The 21803-nt window shown below is 47.6% G+C and overlaps 1 protein-coding gene across 2 annotated transcripts in view; it reads left to right on the top strand.

The window, feature by feature from the left end:
* LPP (LIM domain containing preferred translocation partner in lipoma) overlaps positions 1-21803 on the top strand; it is a 210258-nt gene that overhangs the window by 162438 nt on the left and 26017 nt on the right. For both annotated transcript variants that reach the window (XM_063306245.1, XM_063306244.1), the window contains exon 7: positions 10621-10790. In XM_063306245.1, coding sequence (XP_063162315.1) covers positions 10621-10790 — 170 coding nt within the window. The remainder of the gene's footprint in view (positions 1-10620; positions 10791-21803) is intronic.

The raw sequence follows: 21803 nt of genomic DNA, 5'->3' as shown, positions 1-21803 counted from the left end.
CAACCTAGACTCCAATTTTGTGTCCAACATTTTCTGCGGGGGAATTCAGGGTCGTAGAAAGTCCTAGCTGGCCAGATCTGCACCCCAGAGCATTAGGTCAAATGCATCGGAGCATATTAAAAATCGGTTGAGAGAGGAGACCATGTGAATGGAGGGGTCTAATTAACTGTGCTGGAAAGCTTCAAGGCATTGTAATCATTCATGAGAATAAGCTGGTCCCAATTATTACATCTGAAAAGCCAGGCTGGCTTGGAGAAGGTCATTTGATGGCGCTGTTCCTAGGTCCTTCCTCCTCCTCGCTCTCAACCTCCTTACCTATCTGTCCAGATACTCAGCACCCTGCGTGGGTGAGCATTGCTGAGGTGCAGGACCAGATCAATTAAGCATCAAGCAGCTGCATTCACACAACCAGGCTAACCTTGGTTCAGGCCAACTTTGTTGCTTTGGGCGTTTGCCCTGATAAAATCAGCCCTTTTGGAGGGCTTATTTTTCATGGCCCTATGCAAACCCAGCATGTCGCAAGAACACAACCGTCAAGTTCTGCTACTCCTGCTGTGGGATTTGTTGTTTTCCTTTGGGCTGAAAAGAAGTCCCCTGTTTGAGCAAACACTGGGAAGGATTTAGAAGGATTTTCATCTGCCAGTCTCAAAGCGGGCAATGTTTCTCTGAGGGATGTCATACATTCCTGTCCCAAACAAATGAAAAATGCTGTTGGAGATCCAACCAACTTTGTTCTTTCTGCCATGTGCCCGAAGGGGACCTGGGTGTCTTTTTCAAATGCTTAACCATGTCACTGCTGGCAGATTTGAAAGCAGAAGGCCTGTTCAAAAGCTAGTGGGGAAGGTATCCAAAAGCTGGGAGATCCGTTGTTCAAGGGAAAAAAACTGTTTATAAAGAGATCCTGGCCCTTTCTTGTTCTCTGCTCTGCGTCTTTAGTGATTTAGGACAGCTATGGAGACTCTGTGTGACTTTCAGCCAATCATTTTCTGGCAACCTGTGCTGACACCCAGGGTGTCATGCGCTGCCTACCTTTGAATAATGCTCAGACACTGGTTCGGTGGATCAGGCTCTGGTTTATTCACAGCGCAGGTACAGCGTCGGGAAAAAAGCTGAGAGTGACAGGAGCGCGCCGGTGCGGGGTTTAAATACCCCGCGCCGGTCAGCGCCCCCTCACTCGCGGTCACGTCACCCCCCTTTGTCCAATACGTTGCCCTGCCGGTGGGTGAGGGGTTGCGAGGCCCCGCTGGCGTTCCGGGATCGCCCATCATCAGGTTTTCTATTCATCCGGTGATTGCTGTCAGCTGGGCGATCCCCGTTGTATTGGCGCTGATGGCTCGGGTGTGCTCCGTGATCCGTTTAGTTATTGTTTGTTGGCCGTTAGTCGTTGTGAGTTGATGGCTACTTATCTTGAGCCCCTTCTCCTGTTTCCTTGCTATTGTCATGTGTGCCATTGCGCTGATGGCTTCAGCTCAACGGCACTCATGACACAGGGTCTCTGTTATCAGCAAATTCCGCCCCCCAGGAAAAAAGGCAGTGAACATTTAGAGTTCCTTCACCTCATGCTCTTTGACCGAGAGGATGGGTGTTAATACATTTATATGCCTCTTGTCATGCAAAGCACCTTCAGGGATGCTGTCATGCGAAAATGCACGAAGCACGCCACAAAATATAAAAACGCCGAAAAGATAAAATAAGCTTTGCCATGGCATGGTGGAAGTATCCTCACAGAGTATCAAAATGAAAATCAGCCTGTGCATAAAGAACGGGTCCACCCAACACACTAGGCATTGAAAATGGGTTGGGTTGGGTCAGTTTGTGGAGCTGAGCCATTGTCTTAGCATGTTGTGTGAACGGTAGTATAGCAGGTCCCTGGATTAAGAACAAGTCCCATTCCGCAGTCAAATTTATATGTAAGTCAGAACGGATATTTACCACCAGTTGGTCAACTGTTCGTCTTAGTATGTAGTACTGTAAATATTTTACCATTCTATGCATATAAAAAGGGATGCGGTGGCACTGTGGGTTAAACCGCTGAGCTGCTGAGCTTGCCGATTGGAAAGTCAGCGGTTCGAATCCGCGTGACGGGGTGAGCTCCCGTTGCTAGTCCCAGCTCCTGCCAACCGAGCAGTTCGAAAACATGCAAATGTGAGTAGATTAATAGGTGCCGCTTCGGCGGGCAGGTAACGGCGTCCATTTAGTCATGCTGGCCACATGACCACGGAAGTGTCTACAGACAAACGCCGGCTCTTCGTCTTTGAAACAGAGATGAGCACTGCCCCCTAGAGTCGGATGCGACTGGACTTAATGTCAAGGGAAACCTTTACCTTTACCTTTACCTATGCATATAAAACCTAAGGGACCGTCTCACCCCCGTTACATCGACCCATCCCACCCGGTCGTGCAGAGAGGGTTTTGTCACCGTGCCTGGGGCGGGAGGGAGAACAGTCACTCCTGGGGATGGCTAGCTCCCTAGAGTGTCCCTGTTTGGCTTGTGGGTTTATAGAGAACTTCCAGCCATCAGGTTCCCACCATATTTATATTTTATTATGTATTATATTTATTCTATAGTTTTATATGACATTTTAAATTGTGTTTTATTGTAAACCACCCAGAGTCCCTCCTCGGGGGGAGATGGGTGGTGATAAGTTTGACAGATAGATAGATAGATAGATAGATAGATAGATAGATAGATAGATAGATAGATAGATAGATAGATAGACAGACAGACAGACAGACCGACCGACCGACCGACCGACCGACCGACCGACCGACCACTTAAGAAACATTTCTGAATACACTAAAACATCTTAAACATAATAGTACGCAAAGTAGTATGGTGTATTTGCCCTGAAACACTGCGTTTAACTCGAATTTTTAGTATAATAGTTTTTATGGCAGCCCGTTCTTAACTCGGAGTCGTCTGTAAACCAGGATGTTCTTAATGCGGGGACCTGCTGTATCTATAAAGTAAACTGTGGTTTATTGGTGAGGCCACCTCATGTTGGGGGAATGCAAACATGATGGACATTTGGAGGACATGAGAGAGAAGGGCCTTGTCCTGCTGCAGGCCGGAGAGACCTCCAGGAGTCCAGCTTTTGGCAGGCAATCTGCTTTCTTGAACAACAGCATTACGTGGCAGTAGGTTGGTATCCAGCATGGCGGCTGTGCCATCCCATTTTCACTAGTTTTAGAAGAACAGCTCCAGAAAGTATTTATGGCAGTCATCCAGCGTGAGATCACCTTGCAGAGGTTGGTGCTGGCTAAGCCTAGCTGTGGATTATAGGAGATGTCTGGCCCCAAACTTTCAGAATTAGTTTCGGGAGCACCCTGCTTTCTGTCCAGTTTACTAATTGTGCACACTGGCTGTGTTCAGGTCACAAACCGAATCACTTCTGGTAAAGACCAGGTGCATTTCTGCAGCAGTCTGAACTTGGTTAATTTGCAATTTGGTTGGTTCATAGCTGAGCGTGTGGTGTGAACCCAGAACGCTTGCATTATGTGAAGCCAGAAAATGGGTTAAGAGAACAGGTTAAGTGTGTGGGGTCAACTTTCCCCAAAGCTTGGCCAGAAGCAAGAAAAAGGATTGATAAACCTTCAGTGTAAAATCTAAATTGCAAAAGAGAGAGAGAGAGAGAGAGAGAGAGAGGGGGGAGAGAGGAGGAGGAGGAGGAGAGGGAGGGAGATGGGAATGAGAGGAAGGAAGGAAGGAAGGAAGGAAGGGAAGGAAGGAAGGAAGGAAGGAAGGAAGGAAGGAAGGAAGGAAGGAAGGAAGGAAGGAAGGAAGGAAGGAAGGAAGGAAGGAAAACCGAAGTGCATCTGTGTGTGTGTGAGCCTGAGAGATACAGGATTGATGGAATAGATCTGAATGAAGGTGCTCTCAACTTGTGGAGCCAAAAAACATTATGCAGGAAAATGTGGGTTTAGGAGACATCATGGCTTGTCCTGGAATGCTGTACTAAGGGATCTTAGTTTATGGAGTAAGGGGGCCTATTCATCGCGCCTCCCCCCTGCATTTCAAATTCAGCAAGCATTTTGATTTTGGCTCCTGGTTGGGAAAGGAAAAATTAATCACTAAAGCTCCTTAAAGCCAGAACATTTGGTTCAGATTTCATGGGCTTTTATGAGTGTGCCCATGACTCATAGAAGGCATCCAAATGAAAGTTTCTTTTTATTTATTTATTTATTCATCATATTTATATGGCCATCCATCTCATGAAAAAGTAACTGGGTGGCAAACAAGATTATAAAACAATTAACATATAAAAACAATCATTAAAAATTAACCATGTTTATAATGATGTACTATAATAATTTATATTATTACAAATATAATACTATTATAAATAATAGTATTTACAATAGTATTATATTTATAACAATGTATTATAATATGTTATAATATATAATACGTTATTATTATAAGTATATCATACTATAGTATCATAAATAATAATTTATAGTGTGTATATATATAGTATTATAAATTATTATATAAATACTATATTATTAAACATTATTTAAATACTATATTTATCAGAGTATTATAAATAATATAAATAATATTATAAATAACAAAACTAATAATTTATAATAATTTATTATACTTACCCTAATAAATTAATAAACAAAAGTTCCCAATGTCTCTGCAATATGTTGAGCTGAGGAGGTGCTGCCCCGTCGTGGGATTCACACAACATGCCCAGCCCAAATATGAAGCCATTGCTGTGTTCCCAGGATGTGTTCTCCACAAACCAACCAGGTTCCATAGCCTAGTCTGTCACGTTGTGTGAAAACAACAGTTAAACCAGACTGTTTAAATAACCTAAAATTTTAAAATGCCTTTCTCTGGGAAAATCGTAGTTTGTTCAAGCTGCCCCCAACTTGGTGCTTGCTGGATAGCTTAGACTCCCCTCCAGTAATCCCTGGAGTTTTGGCGCACATTAGGTTGGCTGAAGGATGGTGGGGCCTGTAGTCCAATACATCTGGATTGCTCTGGGTGTGGTTTTGTTTTTAAATATATATTGCATCAATAAACATTGTGGGTTTAAGCGTGCGTAGGTAAATGCATGTGTGTGCCAAGGCGGAGATGCCCTGCATGCATTTTTGTAGGGGCGCTGCAGGGGGTCGAAAAAGTCCAGGAGGCAGTCCGGTGCGTGCATCAAAGCCCTGCCCTGTTTGTCGATGGGTCCTGTCCTAGCAGCCAGGAAACACGCTGAGACAAGGAACTGGTCTCTAGTGTTTTATTGCTTGTACATAACAGGAATCCTAACAAACTGAAGAAGCGGGGAAAACCCAGACAGATAAACCCCAAAGGCTAAGGCGGTCCCGATCTGTGTCTCTTTGAATGGCTGACCAATTCCTCAGTGCTACGCATGCGCTTGACAGCCTGGATGGGAGCCCCCTGCTCACCATCCTTACTCATGACAGGTCCCCTCTTGTCTTCGGGGACCCCCACCCCACCCCCTCCCCCACACGCTTGACTCCTCGCCCTCCTCCAGGGCTCACCCTCCCCTTTTGACTACTGGGGAGGGTCAGCGCTGCGTAAAATGAGTTAACTCTGATGGGCTCTCATTGCCCCTCCCGTAACGAGGCACATCAACTGCTCCCTCGGCGGGCTGCTAGAGGAGGACCCCCGCCCTGCTGCATCTCGGCCAGGACTGGGAAGGGAAGGACAGGAGGGGGGGTGAGGAAGATGAACACCACTTTTATTGGTGGGAGGGCTTCCCCACTGCTGATTGGATGTGCTCTCCCCCCAGCCTGGAGTGGGCAGAAAACTAGGCTGGCACAGAGAGTTGTCGTCCCCACGGCCAGTTCTGCCCCCGTTCCCAGTCCCTGGCACCAGCTGTGGGACCTGCAGGTCAGGCAAGCCCGACATGGTGGGTTGGTTTCTGATGTGGCTGGAGTGAGGTCTTTTGAGCGGCCTTGCCCTCAGGGACTATGGCTGTGTCACTGTGGTTTGTTACTCTTTGTCCTTACAGTTAGTCCTTGTTTAACAACCATTCATGTAGTGATGGCTCGAACTTACGATGGTGCTGAAAAAACTGACTTGCGATCAGTTCTCACACATATGACCATTGCAGCGTCCCCACGGTCACGTGATCACGATTTGGGCGCTTGTCAACCGGTTCGCATTTATGACGGTCGCAGCAGCCCGCAGTCACATGATCACCATTTTTTACCTTCCTGGCCAGCATCTGGCAAGCAAAATCAATGGGGGACCATGTGATTTGCTTAACGACCACGTGGTTTGCTTAACACCCATAGTGATTTGCTTAATGACCTCTGCAAAAGAGGTCATAAAAGTGAATATTTGTAGCTTAGGGTTGAACTGTGGAGTCCTTGGTGCTCTCTGAGCCTTGTTGTTTTCTCAGAGAGCACCAAGGACTCCAGAGGTCATAAGGTCAGGTTGGATTCACTTAATGACCGCTTTGCTTAGCAACCGAAATTCCAGTCCCAATTGTAGTAGTTAAGCAAGGACTACCTGTATTTATTTAAAACATTTATGTAGCCGCCCATCTTAAAACAACTCTGGGTGGCTTACACCCAATAAAACAGTATAAAACCGTTAGCAATAAATCTGAAAACAGAAAAACCTGGCCCCTTAGCCTCACTTCTTGGATGCACCCACGTTCTCGTCCCACCCTGATGTCACCCTGCCCAACGCCCAGGAGAAACACCAGGTTTTAAGTGCTCTCCAGAAGGACCAAAGGGTGGGGGCCCGTCAGATCTCGGGGGGGGGGTGTTCTGTACGGCAGGGGCTGCTACGGAAAAGGCACGTCTCCGAGGACCCACCAGATGGCAGTGTTCAAGGGAAGGGACCCTGAGCGTGCCCACCCTATCCGCTCTGCTGGGGCAGACAGATGCCCTCAGCCAGAGGGGGTCCTGCGGATAACCTGGTAAGGCTTTGGAGGTGATCACCGGCACCTTGAATTGCTCCCGGAAGGAAACTGCTCCCGGAAGGAGCCCGTGCAACTCACACAACAGGGAGGGAGGGAGGGAGGTGTGGATGATACAGCCTAAGAGATTTTGCCCACCTTGTTGCTGCCTTTGGATCTTCTTGGGACAAGGGGAAACGGTTCTTTCAATACCGGAGCTGTTTAATACCATCTCACCCATCCGTTGTGTGACAAGCAGAAGGAAGAAGATGTGGAATGTCTGTGCTGTGGGGAGGTGCAAGTGGCGACCCAGTTGGGGTCCTGGAACAAACCCAGTTTAAGGAAATAGGCCATTCCCTGAACTCCAGGGGAGAGGGAAATGGATAAGCCCAGAAGACAGACGTGAGCGAGCTGGCCTGGATGGCCCATGAAGTGCTGAGTGGACGCTTGGGAAAGGATCTCCACTCCCTGGCCAGTTCTGGAGAAGCTGCCCTGGGCTGGGGTGCTAAGGCCCGGTTGGAAGGTGGGTGTGTTTGTAACTCCCAGCTGTGGCCTACAGCACCATGTGCGAGATGAGGATGCTCTCCAAGAACCCTGCAAGATGCCTTCTTCTTCTCGTGCACCATCCCGCCCTCGGTCCATTGGGCCTGTCTGGGCAGGGTGGTGGAAACCTGAGCAGGGCCGGGCTTCTAGTCACCTTCCGCCCCCCACCCTCCACCTCCCGCCCAGCTGCCCAGCTGTCTCCCAGCTTGAGCTGATGAGGGCGATGGTGTGGTCTTTGGAGACTTGAAACACTCCCTTTAAGGCCAGCTTGCTTTTCTGGACTGATTTGTGCCTAATTAGCCTGGGCAGTTAATTCCTTGACCAACTTGCCTTCATGCTCCTGGGCTCTTCTTTTGGGGGCTGTGGCAGACGTGGCAAGGCTAGGACATATGGTTCCTCAGCCACATCAGCTTTTTGGTGCTCTGACCATGAAATTAGGGTCGAGTGAGGCCAAACTCTTAATGATAATTCCTGGATCATTAATAGTTGATCTGGGTATTCCTCGAGAATTTCTTTCCCGCTGCTGTTGCATCTGCTCATCCAGCAGAATACTTTGGGATAGAGAAGAACCTTCTTGGTATAGTTATCGTATCATGGCTGGCTGGGGAATTCTGGCAGCTGAAGTCCAGACATCTTAAAGTTGCTGAGGTTGAGAAACACTGGGCTAGTCGCTCTGTGTGTCTTAGGATGTGAGCTAGGTAAAGGTAAAGGTTTCCCTTGACGTAAAGTCCAGTCGTGTCCGACTCTAGGGGGCGGTGCTCATCTCCGTTTCAAAGCCTTGGAGCCGGCGTTGTCCATAGGACACTTCCGGGTCATGTGGCCAGCATGACTCACGGAACGCCGTTACCTTCCCGCCGAAGCGGTACCAATTAATCTACTCACATTTGCATGTTTTCGAACTGCTTGGTGTGCAGGAGCTGGGATTAACAACGGGAGCTCACCCCCCGCGCGGTTTCGAACCGCCGACCTTCCGATCAGCAGCTCAGCAGTTTAACCCGCAGCGCCACCGCGTCCCTGAGGACGTGAGCTACAGCTTGCAAAAACTTAACGCCTTTTGATGAAATTCGTTGGCCAGAAAAGGTGCTACCAGACTCCTTCTGTTTTCTTGAGATAATTCTAGTGTCTCCAAGCTGCAAAGCTGGAGGCTCACAGTGGCAAATACATCCTGCAATTTGGAAGTATCTTCCCTTCTGACTGAGCTGTCCCTGTTTGACCGTCTAATGCAAATGGAGCCATAAGCCAGCCCAGTCATGTTGAGAATGGTGCTTTTCAACTTGCACAGTCCCAGGAAGGGGGCACATTGAATGGAAATGAGCAGAAAGACGGATTTATTTTGCTATAGCAACCTGTCTGTGCTATGGCTGTGCTTAATCAGGTTGCTGAATTGACTCGTATTCTGAGCATCCACAATATACTGAATCAGGAACTAACCAAATTACTGGGTTTGTACAACTTGCTAAGACACATCAAGCTAGCCAAGATGGACTCTAACATCACGATGCCGCTGGTCACGATTCTCCTGCGGTAGAGAAGGCAATGTTTCGTGGTAATTGTGATAGGATAATCGTGTTTATTCCTGTGCTGTCGTGTTCCGTGGTCTCCAAGTGGGTGGGCGGCTGCCGGCCGAAAAGCCAGGTCCCTACTGAACAGAGAAACCATCTGCTCTCTCCCACAGCACCAGAGTTGGAAGGTATGGCCAGAAAACCGTCTTTGAAGTTCACATATAAGCATGAGTTCACCAGAGTCAGGAAGATGCAACGCTCTTTCGGGGTGAAGTGCAGCTTAGCAAACGGTCAGGATCCTCAGCGCTTGTGCTGCAGTGTCAGGCAGGGCGGATCCGGCTGTAAATGAACCAGTTTCTTTGCTGGTCTGCTTTTTTTCCACATACCATCAGAGTCAGCTGACTCGGTCATTTACCGTCATTAAAATCAACCCAATAAAGCCATAATTGGCACATGGAAGGGTCATAAATACATGTAATGCAATTGTGGAACCGCAGGACCATTGCTCTGGATGCGCCACTTTTCAAGGCTCTTTTCTAAACAAGGCCATCGTAGATGCAACCTAAATGTTCTGGAGGAGACCACTCCAGAAGCTGGAGGCCACCTCTGACACCATGGCTACTGCCCCACCTAGAATGAATGTACAGGGCAGGTGGGTTCCACCTGGAGAAGACCCTCCTGGAAATAATGCTGAGCCAGGTCAGGTTTCCAAGGTTAAAGCCAGCCCTTTTTATTGCTGTCAGAAGCCCAGTGACAACCAACACAGTCCCTGCCTCACTGGGGTGAAGTGGCCGGAGTAACTGTCACGTGCCAGCAAGTGAGAGAGAATGAAAGAAGAGAAATCTCTGGACAGATCCAGAACCACTTACAAGCATGTGAGAGTCTCTGTGTTATTCAGCTCCTCTTTTGGATGTTTTCCACCATGTGATGAAACTGTCTATCAGCTGTTATAGCCTGGACATGAACAATATAGTCTTCTGGACCATTGCATTGGCAGTCCACCTTCAGGAGGGCTTCCAAAACAAGTTGGAGACACGGCTGATGTATTTCCAGACCACAGTGTCCATAAATAAATTGGGGCTACATTTTTAGCTAAAATTTCTCTTGACATGCCATAAAAAGTAGGACACTAGCTGGGGAGGGTTCCAGCTGTAGAATTCATGTTGTGCAAGCAATTATCAAAGCAATAAATTAACTTTATGGTGATGTAATAATGGGAGCCTTTCCCAAGTTAGTGCCTTCTAGGTCTATTGGACCTCAGCTCCTGGTTGGTCCTGCTGCCAAAAATTGCTGAGAGCTGTTGTCTAGGACATCTAGGGGGCACCTGGTTGGAGAAGGTGGTCTTATCAATATATCACCAACACTTCTGTGTATTCTTTCAGGTAAATGTTCTTCCCTTCTGAGCTTTCCAGAATCATCTAGTTGGCTCTGTCTGATGAGTGATTTAACCCAGTTGCTGGGTTCATCCAATCTTTTGGGCCATAAAGATACCACATGAGCTGAATTTGCACAATGGACTAAGCCACAGAGGAACAAACCAGGGGTAGCACTCAGGACATTTGGCATGTTGTGGGAACATAGTCTGTAGACTTGGGAAAGGGTATTGTGGAAGCCAAAGGCTCGTTCAGACAGTTTTTGATTGATCAGACAGTTTTTGATTGACTTAACTGCATCTCTATGCATCTCTTTGCTCCTTCTAGGTCGCTGTGCGCGCTGTGGAGAAAACGTCGTGGGAGAAGGAACAGGATGCACTGCGATGGACCAGGTTTTTCACGTTGACTGTTTCACCTGCATGATTTGCCATAACAAGCTCCGGGGACAGCCCTTCTACGCTGTGGAGAAGAAAGCCTATTGTGAGCCTTGCTACATTGTGAGTAACCTCCTTCTCCTCCATGACAAGCATGTTGGTGGACTGGGTAGACCAATCAGATGACCTTCAGTTGTGTTGGGCTTCAGCTCATAGTTCTGAAGCCCAGGCATGAAATTGAAGTCCACCACATCTGGAAGACATCCAAATAGGGGGTTGGATAGACTTCTCTGATTTGGTCCAGCAAGCTCATTTATGTGGTGCATCTCTGACCCCTGAGCCTTATTTAAATGTGTTCTTTTTGCTGTTCTTTGGCTTTCTCAATTATCCAGCATGCATCAGCAATAGGTTTCTTCAGTACATTAAACCATAAACTAACTGAATGGGCTGGACTCACACAACTCCTTAGCCTCCCAAAATTAATCAAGGTTGACACTAACCAAGTCTGCCTTGTTGAGTTAATGCAGCCATTGGGCTTACCTGCTTACCTGGTGTTGACAGCTACCAAGAATTCTCAGTGACTGCTCCGTAGATTAAGTGCCTCCCCCTTTTTGTTTGTTTGCTTGTTTGCTTCTTTTTCATGAATTTAGAACTAGTTCTTAGTGAGACCGGGAAATAGCTTACGTGGGTGAAAAGGATGTAATCTTGGACAGGCTGGTTTCGTGTTGTTATATGATGCTTTCTGATGTTCACCTGAGGTTCTTGCTAGAAATCACCATTAAACATAAACTCATCTGAACTGAAGGGGTTGTCCCAATGCTCCCTCCTCACCATAAGAGCTGAATCTTCCAAAAGATCTCACTCTGCCCAGATTTGAGCAATTGCAAGGGATGTCAAAAAGGTCAAGGTGATGGCTGTGACCATGTAGCTGAATTTCTTCTGACCCATGTCAAAATGGGATGGAGCTTTAATTCTATGGTTGCAGCTACCTTCTGGACTTTTTTTGACACACACACACACAAAGAAGTCCTTGCCTGCTTTCCAAGTTAGCATCACAGTCCATGAACTGCTAGGCTGATCCTCACTTACCTTCCATGAAAAAAAAAAAAATGGAAGGCCATGTGAATTGAAAACTGAAGGCCAGCCTTGTTGGAGGTGTGATGCCTCACAGAAACGAATTACAATACCTTGGAAGGAAGGTGGCTGTTTATTCCACTGACATAGGGGTTGGGGAGGTGACCGGAACAGAATTCAGCACAGAAATGGACAGGCCTCCAGAGCTCTGAGGGACTTCTGAACAGAAAGCCATCTCAACCTTGGAGCAGAATTACAAAGCTCCATGGTGACTGTTGAGTCTCCCTCCCCTTTGTCGTTGTGGGTCACCTCTGGAAGACCTCGCCTCTCTTGACAGCAAAGCACGTGGTTTCTGCAGAAGATCTCAGGGTTGGTCCTAGTTAATAAGATTTGGGGGGCCAAGGGCTGAGTCTGCCAACCTAGAGGGTCAAAGAATCCAGTCTTACCGAGAGGCCATGTTGGCTGCCGCCTATCCAAATCAGGACCTCTGGCCAATTTGGACTCTCAGTCTGACTGGATTCCAGGCAGTTTATAAAACTGATTTTTTGAGTAGGACTCATTTACAAGTTTCACTGTTCGGTCTACCCACCTTCCCTGATCTTTATAACCAGAGAACTTCAGGACCGGTACCTGGAATTTTTGACGTACTGTAGGTTTCATATATATTTATTTTTTACTTTTTACACATAAAGCGAAAACTGTTTTTCAGTTACACGTCTCTGCCTTGAGACCCCATGAAATGGGAGAGCCTCTCTGCACGCGCTCAGGAGGCACCTAAAAGTCCCTGAAGCTATGGCCGAACACACTTTGCCCACCGCCCCTGTCCATTGCAGGAAGAGTGTTGAGGGCACCCTGCTTCCCATCAAAAAGATCTTCCAGGCTCGGTGTGAGAAACGTCCTCTTGGATTTTCTGGAGTTGGGAGGCGTATCTGCATCGGGTTTTGTACTGGTCTGACATTTAACGAATGTATTACTCAACGTGCTTCATTAGCCTGAGTGAACCACTGGCAAAGGCACGGCAGATTCCCAGCCTGGGGAGTGAAAAGGATGAACAGGAAAATGGAGGGGGACTTGCATGTCCCTTAATCCACTTTCCAATTTATCAGCAAATCTTCATTAAGGCATAAAAATAACAGTCTGGGTGAAAGCAAGGCTTGGAGGACAAGAGAGGGCGGCAGACGGTTTAATCCTACAGACCCAACAGACATGCCGCAGACTCCACCTAGACTCCCACCACCAGGGTGGACATTCAGCCCAGGAAGTGAGTTGCAACAAGTGAATATTAAATGTCATAGAGACAAGAGGGTTTCCTTCTCCTCCTCATCCTCCTCCTCCACCACCACCATTTCTCTTCTTCTCCTCCTTCTCCTTCTCCTTCTCCTCCTCCATCTTCTCCTCCTCCTCCATCTTTTCCTTCTCCTCCTCCTCCTTCTCCTTCTCCTTCTCCTCCTCCTCCATCTTCTCCTCCTCCTCCTCCATCTTCTCCTCCTCCTCCATCTTTTCCTTCTCCTTCTCCTCCATCTTCTCCTTCTCCTCCATCTTCTCCTCCTCCTCCATCTTCTCCTTCTCCTCCTCCTCCATCTTTTCCTTTTCCTTCTCCTCCTCCTCCATCTTTTCCTTCTCCTCCTCCTCCTTCTCCTTCTCCTTCTCCTCCTCCATCTTCTCCTTCTCCTCCTCCTCCTTCTCCTTCTCCTCCTCCTTCTCCTTCTCCTTCTCCTTCTCCTCCTCCATCTTCTCCTCCTCCATCTTCTCCTCCTCCTCCATCTTTTCCTTTTCCTTTTCCTTTTCCTTCTCCTTCTCCTTCTCCTCCTCCTCCTTCCCCTTCCCCTTCCCCTTCCCCTTCCCCTTCTAAGATAAATACCTAGCAATGCAATCTTACAACATGCACTTGGGAATTATTACCCCAAGGGTGGGAGGTGTTAAATTGTGTCTGCTGTGTATGGTGTGTATCTGTGTGATTTAGCATATTGTGCTAACTTAGCCTGCTGAACCAGCTGATGATTCCATGTATTGCGTGAACCCAGAAAATGGGTTAATCTAGTTAGCAGATGACGTGTGTTGTCTGAATGCAGCCTGCGAATCATTAGCACTAACCCCAATGTTCTGAAAGGGCTAGTTAGAGGCAACAGAGGAGAGCAGAAGCATGAAGCTTCCCAAAAGCAGGGTGGTCTAGCTCCAGAGGGATATGAACATTTTTATTCATTTCCAAATGAGGAAGGCTTCACTAGGAAAGGAAATGTCTTCCCCCAGCTGGGCACCCTACTGGTGGGTGGACTTCAACTCCCAGTACTCTCAGCAAGGCCATGCTGAGATTCGGAATTCTGGGAGCTGAAGACCACATTCCTGTCACCACTGGACTTCTTCTCCTTCTCCTCCTCCTCCATCTTCTGCTCCTCCTCCATCTTCTCCTTCTCCTTCTCCTCCATCATCTTCTCCTCCTCCTCCATCTTCTCCTTCTCCTCCATCTTCTTCTCCTTCTCCTCCTCCTCCATCTTCTCCTCCTCCTCCATCTTCTCCTCCTCCTCCTCCATCTCCTCCTCCTCCTCCTCCTCCATCTTCTCCTTCTGCTCCTCCTCCATCTTCTCCTTCTCCTCCTCCATCTTCTCCTCCTCCTCCTTCTCCTCCTCCTCCTCCAACTTCTCCTCCTCCTTCTCCTCCTCCTCCAACTTCTCCTCCTCCTTCTCCTTCTCCTCCTCCTCCATATTCTGCTCCTCCTCCATCTTCTCTTCTCCTTCTCCATCTTCTCAAGGTAGTCCAGACAAGAAGCACACCAGGATTACTAGTTCTATCTTTACTGTAAGGTGGCATGAACAGAATCTTGCAAGTCTGGGGGCACCCCACCTGTCCCTCACTTTCACAAAAACTAAGGAGGGCCCCTTTTGAAACATTTTCACCACTCCTCCTCCTCCTCCTCCTCCTCCTCCTCCTCCTCCTCCTTCAGGCTCAAATTTTATTTATCAGACCATTGTCTAGTCTGCAGATCTTCCTCCTGCCTCCCAAGGTTAGTTCCACGTACCATTACAATGGAAGAGTTTCACTGATTATTTGGCATGATGGTCTTTTCTGACCTCCAAGATCAGAGGTAGCAAGCAAGATGCAGCCATACTTGTGTCTTATCTCTGGGCTGGTGTCGAGAAGTGGAACCTGTGATCTCAACCCATCGACGTTCCCTAAAAAGCTCAGTTCAAAACCGACTTTAAAGACTGTGTTGGGTTCACATGGGAGATGATCACAGAATGTAGGGATTGCCTTCTGCAAATTCAGAGCCTTGGTCCATCTGGCATCAACCATTTTTCAAGGTGCAGGGAGGATTTTTCCAGCCCTACCAGGAAATGCTGGGGATTGATCCATGAATCTTCTGCAGGCAAAGCAGGACTCATTCTGGGGCAGTGTGATGTAGATGAATTAGGAGCAGAAGGACCCAGTTCACGTTTACCCTCAGCAGTAGAACCTCCTAGCGGGCTTTGAAGCGATCTCACAGGGTTGTTGTCGAAGTAAATGGTCTGTTGGCTTGAGCTCCTGGAGAAAAGGATCTAGCAAATGAACAAATTATGGACTTTGTTTCAGTCAAAGGATGGAGAAAATTGCGCACTGCTTGTAGACTTGCAAAATGGGCGAACCCACCACACTTGTAAATTGCATTATCCTTGGCTCCATAAATTGCATTATCCTTGGCTCCAAAGTCCAACAAAAAAATGCATGAAGGAGTGGATGAACGTGGTGGAGGCAAGGATGGTTCACCAGACGAGAAAACAAAGGGATGTCCTTTCTCTTAATTCCTGTTACAAATGCAAAAATGGCAGCTCACCAAATTCTCAAGGTCCTAAGAATGGAAATAAGAGCAACATCTTCAATTCTGTTCAGCAGCCTGGTATTCATTACCTATTAAGTCGGTTTGCCCGGGCTTGGCGGACAAACTTATTCCCATTAAAGTGGAGCATTAATGCAGGTTAAGGAGGGTTTTGTTCTGCACTGAAAAATATAGTGAACGGTGACCTCCTGATCCTCTGGTCCATATCTGGCATGGCTATACCCTGGAGATTAAAGGGGGGATGGACAGAAATAGCCTCTCTCCTACTGGTGCAGAAAATCAGCTCCTGATTCCAACCATAGATCTCTGCTGTTTTTCCCGTAGAAAAGATTAAAGGACCAAAATAGCAACCGAGAAAAAAAGTAAATTAGATGCAAAAGAACACACACACACACACACACACACACACACACTCATGCACGGATACATTTTTAAAATCCTTTATTTTTGTTTTTATCACAAACCAAATTGGAGGGTAATTTACAGAAAGAGATTGTCGGCGCAATGCACCCGGCGCTTGGCAATTTGAATTTCAACTGCTTGGTGGGATCATTAAAGACTATTATGTTTGTTTCCCGAAGAGGCTGAAGAATTCCTAACGAGTACCTGCAAAACAAGAAATATGAAATTCATTAAAATACTGCTCGTTCTGAAGTCAAGGCGCAGCTGAGCCTCGTTGCAGCCCACTGCAGGGTCCCCGATTTGATAAATTTTTATGGTTTGCTCCCGACTCCCTCAGAAGGCAAATGTGGCCATTCAGATGATTAGAATTACTGTGGCTGTACCAAAAGCCAGTGAGTTCAGCTCCTGGACAGGGAAGGGAGACGTCTTTTGGTGTCTGTATTTAGGGTTTTGGTAAGGGGCTGAGAGCTCCAACCCAGGATTTGGAGACCTTGTCTTTTATTTTATTTTAGTCCTATTATAAACAGGTATAAGGCTGGGTTCACACCTGCTGGGTTAACCTGCTTCTGGAATGAATCCACTTCCTGGGTGCAGACAGGGCATTGGGCCATCAAGTAACTCAACACCTGGACTGGCACAGCATCTAAGCCAGTGTTGCCCAACCTTAGCAACCTTAAGATGTGGGACTTCAATTCCCAGAATCCCCCACCCATCATGCATGGACCGACTCCCAGAATGCCTCAGCCAGCATGCGTGGATTTCAACTTCCCAGAATCCCCCAGCCAACACGTGTGGACTTTGACTCCCACAATTCCCCAGCCAGCATGCTTGGGAAGTCAAAGTCCGTGCATCTTAAAGTTGCCGAGGTTGGGAAACACTGTTCTAAGCACCAACCATGCCTTAACTGACCTGAGCAAACATGTTCTTGTGAACACAGCCACGCTTTCCCCCCAGATGACTTATGGAAGAAAGGGCCATCTGTAGAAACCCCTTGGAGGTGGATGCTAAAAATTCTCCCTTCCTCTTCTGCTCAAATTGCCTGGGAATTTGGGCCTCGCCACCCCAAATCCTAGTGTGGAATCTCTTTAGGGAGAATGGTTGGCAATGAGCCAAACTCGGCCAGCCTGGAAGTGGTGCTGCCCCTTTATCCATGCTGGCTTACATTGCCCATGTTTACACTGTGGCCAAATTTGCCTCCGGATTGTGGTTCCATTTAATGATGGATCTGCTCGTGGGGCCTTTTCTCGCATCCTTTTGCAGTCCTGGAGTCCTAACCCTCCTTCAGTTCTAATCCGCTTCGTCTGCCAGACTTAGACAAAATCGGGCTGTTTTTCTCGGTGGCCACCACATCTTTTCGGGTTTCTCTTTAAAAAGAGGCGCTTTTGACTTTTTGCGGAAGAGCATGAGAAGGGTCCTCCTCATGATCTGAGGGATACCTAGAACAGAGCTACCTTGGGCAATGGACAGGCCGGGAATTCAGAGAAACATTGTCCCTTCTATCTTGTGACTCTGCAGGTCCTCCTTTCTGGGCTTGCTCCATCCTTCTGGAGGGGCAAAGATTCTGGGGAGAATTCACCGGGAAGGCAAAAGGGGGAGAGCCCATTTCCACGGCTTTCCTGTGCACCTGTCCTCGCTGTTTTGGGGTGGAAGAAAGGAGACAAGACGGCCGTCATGCAGAAGTAGCCACATCTAGCTTAGAGGTGCCTCTTTGCAGAGGTGAATGCTCTGGGCTCGTCAGGAAGAAGCTGTGTTTACCATGCCAGGCAGGCAACTAATTCCCCGCTAGAGTTTTTAATTTTCCCTGTTCATTGCTTGTTTGCTTTCCTCAATCTTTACTCTTATTAAATGTTAGTTAGTTGGGGCAGCGTGTTTGCATGTTCTCATTGCACAAATCAGGGAAAGTTAAGTAATAAAGGGATGGTTGGCCATGCCGAAAACTGAACAGAGTTGAAGTTGAAAGAAATATTAAGCATGCCGGTTTCGTGATGGCCAGCTTCCTTGATGTGCAGAAGTAAATCTCTCTCTCTCTCTCTCTCTTACATATAATGCTTTGCTACCATTCCTTCGTTCTTCTAAATGTGCTCAGAATATCCCCTTCCCACTTCTGCATTTCAGACAGTCTTTTATGGTGCGGTTCCACCGTTAATAACATTCACTCTCAATTCACTCTGTGCGTTTAACAGCCGCGCCAAATAAAAGTTTAATCAGATGGAATTATCCCCTTCTAATATTCTCTTAACCTTTGTGTTTCGGATCTCCCCCGTTATCTCTTAAACTTCTAAATCCTCCTTTGATCGATGACTTTTCCCATTTTCCTCGGAGTTGAGGTTCGGCGCCTGGAGAGCCGAGGTCACAAGCAATTTTTAAGAAGTCTTAATTCCAGCATGCTCCCCCTGTTCCAGCCATGTTTCCTTTATGCCCCATTAATTATTTTAATGGCAACACGCAGCTTTAAAAGACACCTTTATTAATCCCACTAAATCTTCCTTTTTATTGTTATTTAAACACTTTCTCCCTATCCATTATGTAGATGTGTTTAAAGCATGCCGTCTCCTGAAATAGATGGCTGGTGTAAATTCAGCATCCAGCCAACTGACAATTTGGCTTTGCAGGCTGAGTGGAAAGCGGGAGGGAGGAGGGCGCTGCATCCAGCATCCTGGGGAGAAAGAAGGACGTTTTGTTCCCTCCAAGCCTCGTCCTCCCGCAAGGGGATCCGGCCCTGCGTCTGGTCTAGGCGAGGGAGGTGGCACGGGGATCAGCACCCAGCTCTAAAACGGCTCCTGAAATATGGCCCTGCACAAAGCATTTTGCAAATCTCACCTTTTCCTCCGGGGTTCAGCAATATGTTGGGTTTGGGAGATTGGCCAAGCTGTTCTCTTTTATGTTTCATATGAGCTCAACAAAATCATGGGGCGACAAGGGGTCTCCGCAGCACTTGGTGATTAAAAACCTCCTGGACAGAAGATCAGATAGTTGCTGAAGAAGAATTAACAAGAACTAACAAGATAGTTTTATTTATTTTTATTTATTATTCACATTTCTATCACCGCCCATCTCCCCCTAAAAGGAGGAAGCACCCTTTCTCTGTAATCCAAACGCTGTAGGACAGTTTTTCCACCTTGCTCCCTTCCAGGTGGGCTGTGTTGTAAATCCTCCAGACTTCCCAACCAGCATACTGTACACCAGTTTGGTTCCTGGGCATGTGAAGAGAGTTTTTTTCTCTGCAGACCTTCAGCTCGATGCACAGAAATGAATGCCAGTGTGGGACAGCTTGGGACTTGACGTGTTTTATAATGGAAATAAAATCAGTAAAGGAAGTAAAATCCCCTTCAGGTCAGGCCCAACACCTGATGACTTCACTTAGGCACCCATGTAGACTTTTTGGCAACTGCACAGAAGTGTTTTGCTGTTGCCTCTTCTTGGACATGTTTGGTCAACTTCCCTGTCTAGCCTGTGGCCCCAGGATTTCTGGGACTGGGAGGGAAGCTTAACTCTTTCCCCATCCAAGTTCTTCCTTTCCCGTTTCTTCCCTGGGGGTGGGAGAAAAATATGACTGTGCTTTACCTGCTTCTCAGAAGCTCAGCTCAGCCCCACAGCACAGCCAAGGGAAACCGAAGCTGCAATTGCTGCATTAAATCCACCAATGCCCTTGCTTAGAAGTCGGTAAAATGCAATCATATTAATGCCCTCGTAATCCTCACCTTTATGAAAGGGAAGATCATCAAGGTATAAGTGCTTAAAGAAAGCACTCGGGAAGATGGTTTTTCCCCATCCCTCCGTGGCTGTGTTTCCTTGGGCATCATCCCTCGCGTGCATTCTCTTTTCTCTTTTCCTTAAATAACCATATTCTCAAAATTAGTCTAAACAGATTGCAGGAATGTGCTCACTCTCCAAAGGGATGGATAAACGCATTCCCCTTGTGAAGCAGTCAGGATTAAATCACTTGCTGGGGGCCGCTCCGCCAGGGCAAATCTGGAATAAACACTCCATTTCCTTGGGTCAGTTCTGCTCTCCTGAAGGAGCTCATCAAATCCGCCCCCTTCGTGCCCTTTTTATGATTTTCTGTAGTCTGGCCCCGGCCCCTAAAGGGCGAGATTTCTTGTCCTCCCTTCATGTCCTAACAGCCAGGAACCACGCCGAGACAAGGAATAAGTCTCTAGTGCTTTATTACTGCTACAGTAGACAGAAAATCCCAACAAACTGAAGAAGCGTGGGAAAAACCCAGACAGATAAACCCCAAAAGTCAAGGCGGGTCTGATCTGTGTCTCTCTGAATGGCTGCTTAACTCCTCAGTGCTGCGCATGCGTTTTCCCCCCTGGATCGGGGCCCCCTCCTGCTCACCATCAGTGCTCACGACACTTCACTTCCAAATATCTTGCCAGAAGAAGCACAGCAGCCAGGCAGATGCTTCTCATTCCTTGCAGGGCACCTGCTTTTTGACTTCGCTGGCGCTCCGTGGAGATGTGAGCATGTCTGCATGCTGCTTCATCTTCCCTCGCCACTGCAGCTGGGACCTCGTTCCTGCCCCTGATCCTGGCAGGAGGTAAGGGCTGGGTTCACACAATACCTGGAACCTGGATAGGTAAAGACCTGCACGTGCACAAGATACTAAACCTGGTTCATTTTAACCTTGGCTTTTCCCTCCCCTGCTCTCCCCTCTCCTTCCTTTCCCTTCCCTTCCTCCTTCCCCCTTCCCTCCCCTCCCCTCCCCGCCCTGCCCTCCCCTGCCTCCCATCCACTCTTCGCCCTCGTCCTCCCCTTCCCTCCCCTTCCCTCCCCTTCCCTCCCCTTCCTTGGCAGCTTAGCATGCCGTGCTAAACATCTGTGTGCAAAACCCCTATAACCAGGTAAAATGTTCTGTGTGAACACAGCCAATATTAAGCTATTCTGTCATCTTGTCCTCAGTCACTTCTGAGTCTTCCTGACCTGGGGGACATCATTTCCCCAGGACTGTAGGGTCATTCTAAGCTGCTTGGGTCGCCATTGGGGGTCTTCTGGCCACCTTGTCCCCTGCCAACCTCTTTCGATTTTTCCCAGCGTCGGAGTCTTCTCCGGCGACTCCTGCCTGCGCGTTGAGTGTCCAGAGGACAGCACCTTTCTCAGGGCTTCCACCCACATCCTGCTTTTCCTTCCTCCGGCCAGGAATGATGGTTCTCGATGTCCAAGGGGCCCTCAACCTTTTCTCCAGTGCCACAATTCAGAGGCGTGAAACTGGGAAACCTGGTGGGTCTTGACAAGACATCCCTTCGGTGTCAGCGCGATGTCTGCTCTAACACCTCTTTAGAGCCAGTTGCACGAGATAATGATATGTCCCCCAGAGCTGGGCAGAATATAAATCTTAACAAACAAACATGCTCTGTTTGAAGGACTGCCTCCTTTTATTATCCTCAGACTAACCACAGCCTGGGCTTTCTCTGAGTCCAACTTTCTTCATTTCTTTTTTTAAAAATAATGTTTATTAAACTTTACAGTTACAAAGATTAAAAGCCAAAACAAACTAAGAAAAATATAAAAGGGTGAAAAATAAAAAATAAGTTCAGAGAAATTTAAAAAAAAAAGAAAAAGAAAAATATAGTGAAGAAAAAAGAAAAGAGACACAGGATATAAAGAATTGACTTTCGAAGCGAATCTCTGTAGCTCCGGGTTGAACTGGGGAGTCCTGGTGCTCTCTGAGCCTCGCTGTTTCCTTGCGGACGTTTCATTGCCAGGCTCGGCAACGTCTTCAGTGCGAGGAGGGAGGGGGCCTTGCTCTCTGTTTATAGACCGTGGCTTGCCCTGCTTGGGTTGGTGGGGTGCTGTTCTCTCCTTGGGGGTTCCTTGGTTGGGCTGTTGTTCGCTGCTGGGTTGAC

The sequence above is a fragment of the Candoia aspera genome, chromosome 6, assembly GCF_035149785.1.
Source record: "Candoia aspera isolate rCanAsp1 chromosome 6, rCanAsp1.hap2, whole genome shotgun sequence".
Classification (NCBI taxonomy): domain Eukaryota; kingdom Metazoa; phylum Chordata; class Lepidosauria; order Squamata; family Boidae; genus Candoia; species Candoia aspera.
This window is presented reverse-complemented; position numbering and strand designations above follow the sequence as displayed.